At 54.0% G+C, this 6,311-nt stretch overlaps 1 protein-coding gene across 1 annotated transcript; it reads right to left on the bottom strand.

Annotated features, from left to right (window-relative positions):
* Positions 1-2,697: 2,697 nt before the first annotated feature.
* CH25H (cholesterol 25-hydroxylase) lies at positions 2,698-4,200 on the bottom strand. Its single transcript, XM_027049871.2, has one exon. The coding sequence runs from the start codon at positions 4,052-4,054 to the stop codon at positions 3,239-3,241; it is 816 nt and encodes a 271-aa protein (XP_026905672.1). The 5' UTR covers positions 4,055-4,200; the 3' UTR covers positions 2,698-3,238.
* Between the last annotated feature and the right edge of the window lie 2,111 nt (positions 4,201-6,311).

Genomic DNA, 6,311 nt, shown 5'->3' with positions numbered 1-6,311 from the left:
TGCATGCCTGTGGACATATAATAGTGGGCAGACCTACGGTCTGTGTATGGCCATACACATAGTGTGTATATGCACATGCAGTTATTAGATGTTGTGTGTGTGTTTCAGAATGCAATGAGAGCAGAGATTTGGAGAGTGCGGTAGAAGCTGGCACAAAGGACATTCGTCGCAGGCAGAACAGATACTTTCCAACAAGAAGAGCATCACCTGGGGGCTTGCCTCCCAGCTGAGAAAAGTGTGGGCCCCCTGAAGGAAGCTAGAGAATTAGGAAGGAAAGCAGTTTGGAGAAACCTCACTAAAATCATTCTAAGAAGAGGCGGGTTAGCAAAAACAAATAAATACCCTTTGAAAAGAAAAAAAATGCTGGAAAGGTGAAAACCCAAGAGGAAGAAGTCACTAGATTTGATCATTGGGAAGGGAGCAGGGAGCCGGGTGTGGACGCTTCTGGAAGAGGTGGGGGCTGCATGACTCAGAGGTAAGGAAGTAGAACCAGACAAACACAGACTTCTGTCTCTTTCCAAGTCTTTTAGCCTTCAAAGGAGGACAAGAGAATCAGCTTCCAGGGAAAGGCGGGATCAAAACCTAGGCTTGCTTGATTTGGTCCCTTGTGCGGTGGGAGAGCTCAGGTGTGTGGACGGGAGATCCCTGTCCCCGCCCGGCCATCTCAGCGCTCACATCGTGAAGCATCCCCGGCAGCAAACCAACGGTCCGTGACCTCCAGCCCTCCTACCCCTGCACACGCAGGGACAACCCGGAAGCCCCGTGAGGCAGGCTCTGTGATGATCCACATTTCACGGATGAGGAAGCCAAGGCAAAGACAGGTCAAGTGATCTGTCCACCATCACTCAGCTAGTGAGTCCCGGAGTCAAGCCTCCCCTCAGGGTAGTCTTGCTGCCCTGTGTGTGCTCTTGCTGATACATGGTGGGGGGTACAGAAAACAGAGCCCTTGACTCAGGTCCGGTTTAGGCTGGCCTCGCCCACTCTCCCTGGCTTTGAATCCAGGGATGTCCAAGCAAAGCAGGGGGCCAGGCGGGGGAATTTTGCTCGAGAGGCGGTGGCCGAGGAGGAATAGCAGAGAGAGACCATCTGGTGGTGTTGCAGGGTTTCTGTCTCCCCGGGAGCCGTGGAGAGCACCACAGGCATAAGAGCAGAGTTCAAGGACTGGCTCTAGCTCCTCGTGCTTTATAATCGGGCGTACGTTGCTTCCCCTGTGGGGAACCAGTTCTCCATCCCCGATACGGGGTGGGAGTAATCACGATAATCAGAGCAACCGTCCTATCTCCCGCGGAGTGTAAGGAACCAGTGGGGAGATGCGCGAAAAAGCCATGCAGATGTGAACGACTTCACTAGGATTATTATCATTAGGCTCTCAAACTATCTGAAAACCTGCTCATCCTCTCCGCTCCCCTACTTCACCTTCCAATGCATTAAAACATCAATTTAGGGAAAGTGTTTCTAAACCCAAATAACTTCCGTGGGTACAAGTTTCCCCAAGATGCAACATTCCCTTATACGGTGAGGCGACACAAGACGTTTAAAAAATCCTCTGCGTGAGCTGTGATACACTGTCCTGATCCAAGATGCGCAGGCAGTTCGGGGGCAACCCCACTTTCATATATCAATATAATCTTTGAGACCCGGCATGGACCTTCTGCTGCGGACAGAGGAGGAGGTAGGTTTGGTGAAGAAACCAAAAGAGCGCACGTATTGGGAGTGGGGTGGAAATCAGCAGAACATCCGGGCATTCTGATTCCATCTTGCCAAAGATTGGGAGAGCCTGAACCTACTTCTCAGGAGGTCTCATCCGGCAGGCTATGGATACCAGGTCTTGAGAAGAACGTTTCACTTTTAAAGGAGACAGCTTGGTTCATACATAATGAGCCTAGAACTACATACAAAGTTGCCACTCTTTAGACCTTTCTGTCTAAATTGCCTTGGTGTTTTATTTTACCCTATTTAACTCTGCTCCAAAGATAACATGAAACCAATTCGGGTACGTGATGGGTAACAGGTGTGTGGCCAGTAACAGGGACATTTACTGTCACTGTGATCTCACGGTCATCTGTGAGAACATCTGGAACGCCATCTCCCTTTACAGATGAGGAACCAGGGACCTGGGGCCAAATTTCCCTTTTTCTCTCTTTGAGAAAGGGATATGCAATCTGCATGCAGGTCTTTACTTAAGGAAAGGGAGTATGCAAAAATCCCCAATTTCAGACGCTATGTGTGTGATGGCCATTTACACCAGATGGCTTCCTGAAGAGGAGGGCTTCTCAGAATCTCTTTCTGTATCTTTGCACCCTTCTAACGCACACACCTCACTCACTAGTTTTGCAAAGCAAGGCACACCCGCCCAGCACCACTCTCCTCCAAATAATCAAATGGTCAACAGTGTTAATCTCTCTAAAACTTTAGAAGGTAATTCTTTGATTTGCTTGTTATGTAGAAATCAGCTGAAAAACTGAAAAGCATCCAGAACAATAGTGCCCCCCACCCTGCGCTGTGAAGTTACTAGAGCAAAACAGACTAACTGACCCCTTCTCCCCACTGTCTCTCCTACAATCCCCCCAAAATACCCCCCACCAGATTCCTCTCGTTCTATGGCTGATGCAGACTCTGAAGGACACCTCCTGCCCCAGCCCCCTCTTCCAATTTTAGTGTTTATCAGTCAAAATGCCAGAAAAACAACATCCAGTATTTGTTTGATTTAGGTTGGGGTTTTTTTTTTCACTTTTAAAGCACAAATAACATTTCATTCAATATAAATATACAGTTATATGAAAAAGTTGGGGTTAAGTACAATAACTGTGATCACTGTCCAGCAGGAATGTTTCACTGTTCACATTTTCCATAAAAATATGTTCTTTTAGCCTATTTCTGTGACACTTTGAAAAATAAGAAAGTCCTTGTCCTACAAACAAACGTTTTAGAGATGATTTAAATACACCAGTGATATACGTATATCATATATACATATCCAGGAATCAACGCTACTGAAGTGAGCTAGAATTAGACTCCGAGTACAATCCTCAATACGCAAAAACGATATAAATTACTTGGTCAGGCTGTGAAAATACATCAGATTTTACCCACAAATCTCCATCAGGTAATAAATTACTTACAAAAACAGAACAACACAAAGGCTCGGGTGTGTCTGTCCTGATTCGAGTGCGAAGCGCCCAGCAGTCCCGGGTGCGAGGGGCACCCGCCCCGCCGCGCCCGCCGGGGGGCGCGCGCCTCACTTGGCGTGCGGGGACCGGAAGGTCCCCAGCAGCTTGTCCCAGTGCGTGAAGTAGGGGGCGAAGTTGCAGTTGAACTGCGAGTGGTGCAGGTCGTGGTGCTCCACGCCGCCGTAGCAGCCGAAGGGCACGAGTCTGTGCGTGGACCAGGGGAAGTCGTAGCCCGAGTGGTCCTCCACCGACAGCCAGATATTGAGCACGTGGAAAACCAGCACGGTGAGCGGGTGGCACTTGAGCAGCGTGACGTTCAGCAGGTGGAAGAAGCCCAGGGAAAACAGCTCCCAGACGCTCATGTACTGCGTGGCCAGCGCGAACGACGCCGCGTTCTGGTGGTGCACCTTGTGGAACGTGCGGTACAGCCAGGGCACCCGGTGGTGCAGCACGTGCCACGCGAAGAACTCGGCGTCGAAGAGCAGCAGGCAGCAGCCGACGTGGCGCGCCAGCTGCAGCAGCTCGGGCGCTTTGGGGGGCACGGGGGCCGGGCCGCGGGCCCAGTCCAGCAGCGTCACGGGGAACACGAACACGGCGTGCTGGTAGAGGGTCTGCGCCAGGCAGGGCAGCAGCTGCCGCGCCGACGGCGCGAAGTCCGGGTGGATCTTGTAGCGCCGCAGCGCGGGCACCCAGGGGCACAGCGCGTCCAGCAGCACGAACGGCAGGCAGCAGCCCAGGTAGGTGCCGATGGAGAAGATGGCCGGGAAGAAGGGCGACTGCAGGAGCGCCTCCCGGGCCCGCAGGCCGTCCCAGAGCGGCTGCAGGAACAGCGGGCCGGGGCTACACAGGACGCGGAGCTCGTCGGACGCGTTGCGGCCGCTCATGGCGAGGCCGTGCCCGGCAGCTGCGACGGCTCGCGCCGCCCGCCGCCTTTTCTCGGCGGCCGCGGCCCCGCCCCCGGTGACGTCAGCCGCCCTCGCGCCCGCCCTCGCGCCTGCTCTCCCCGCCGCGCCGGGCCCTCCGCAGAAAGAGCTGCGCCGAGCCGCGCTTTAGCGGCCCGGACGCGCGTCTCCCGCCGCTCGGCCCCCTTACGTGCGCGGTGCGCAGTGCTCCTGAATAACTTTTCGCATGCGTGCACGTTTATGTGCCGATTTTTTTTTTTCCAACTGATCAACAATTTACACACCATACCACCTAATTCCTCCGTGTCGTCGTGACCCCCGGACGAGATAAGGACTATTTCCGTCACCACGATAAAGAGCGCCTTTGCAATCAGTGCAGAATTATCTGCATTTTTTAAATGCATACGTAGAATTGCGTCTGCGTGCTTTCATCAAGAGGCGAAGTATCATTGTATCTTTAAAAAAAAAAAAACGTTTTAAAGCGACGTAGCTTCTGTATGTCGGGTCCTTTCCGTCTGCACGCCTCCCGTCGGTCTAACGCGCCGCGAAGCAGCAGAGTAACCTGTCGCTGGGAACCGCGGAGTCCCCGGGCGCGCGCAGCGGCCACCAGCGCAAGAAGTCAGGGCGCCCTGCGGGCGGGACCAGAACCTCCCCGGTCCCAGAGTCTCCGAGAGAGGGGCTCTCCCCCACGCTGGCCGCAAGCTCCCGACCCCACTGCGCGCGGACTCCCGGCGGCGGGTCGTTTCTCCGCGGCGCGCGCAGGGCTCAGACCCGCGACCCGGGCGGGGAGGCGCGGCGACAGCGCAGGGGACGCGTGCCCAGATCTGGCTAAAAAGCCGCTAGGTCTCGCCGCGGGATGGAGGTGGGAAAGCAGCGAACCACCCGCGTAGCTGACTCTTGCGCGCACCTGACTCCGCGGGAGGCTGTGGGGGCAGCAGATGAGGCCGCACCTGCCCTGTCCTCTCCGCGGCCTCCGCGCCTCCAACCCGCCGCTCGACCTCAACCCGCGCTCCGCGGACCGGCCCGGGCGCCCAGAGGCCGGCCCCACCCCCGCGGCTGTCGGCGGGCCACAGGGTGGGCAGGCCGGGGACGGAGCGGGAGGGGGTCGGCACCCGGAGAGCCCTGGGGCCACCCCGGGACCTACGTAGGAGACCACCTCCGCCTTGCCCCGGGTGGCCGGCGCGCGACACAAGAGACCCCTAGAGGACAGAAGTTCGGAACCAACACTTTGAAGGCGGGACCACTCCTAACTAATGCTAGCTTTGCCTCTTCTAGGGTCCATGAGGTTGGGACCGGCGCTTCCCTCCCCAAGTTTTACATTTCTTTCTTTTTCTTTCTTTCTTCCTTCCTCCTCTCTTCTCCCTCTCCTCTCCCTCTCCTCTCCCTCTCCTCTCCCTCTCCTCTCCTCTCCCTCGCCTCGCCTTCTGTCTCTCTCTCTCCTCGCCTTCTGTCTCTCCCTCTCCTCGCCCTCTGTCTCTCTCTCTCCTCGCCTTCTGTCTCTCCCTCGCCTCGCCTTCTGTCTCTCCCTCGCCTTCTGTCTCTCCCTCGCCTTCTGTCTCTCTCTCGCCTCGTCTTCTGTCTCTCCCTCGCCTCGCCTTCTGTCTCTCTCTCCTCTCCTCTCCTTCTGTCTCTCTCTCTCCTTCTTTCTCTCTTTCTTCTTTTTCTTCTTTTTCTTTCTTTCCTTTCTCTTCTTTCTCTTTTCTTTCTTTCTCCTTCTTTTCTCTCTCTCTTCTTTCTCTTTCTTTCTTTCTTCTTTCTTTTTCTTTCTTTCCTTTCTCTTTCTCTTTTCTTTCTCTTTTCTCTCTTTCTCTTTCTCTTTCTTTCTCTCCCTCTCTCTCTCTTTCTCTCTCTCTTTCTCTCTCTTTTCTTTCTCTCTCTCTCTGTACCTCTTTCTCTCTCTCTCGTTCTTTCTCTCTCTTTCTCTCTCTCTCTCTTCCTCCCTTCCTTTCTTCCTTCCTTCCTTCCTTTCTTTCTTCCTTTCTTTCTCTCTTTCATTTACTTATTTAGAGGGAGAGAAAGAAAAAAATCCCAAACAGTGTGAATCCACGGGAAAACAGGAAAAATCCACACCACCAGTGTAGAGCCCCATGCGGGACTCAAACTCACAAAGTGGGAGATCCTGACCGTAGCAGAATGAAGAGTCAGACACTTAACCCACTGAGCCACCCCAGAGCCCCCAAAGCTTTGCATTTTTTTTTCCAATGTATGAAATTTGTTGTCAAATTGGTTTCCATACAAC

This window comes from Acinonyx jubatus, chromosome D2 (assembly GCF_027475565.1).
Source record: "Acinonyx jubatus isolate Ajub_Pintada_27869175 chromosome D2, VMU_Ajub_asm_v1.0, whole genome shotgun sequence".
NCBI classification, from domain to species: domain Eukaryota; kingdom Metazoa; phylum Chordata; class Mammalia; order Carnivora; family Felidae; genus Acinonyx; species Acinonyx jubatus.
This window is presented reverse-complemented; position numbering and strand designations above follow the sequence as displayed.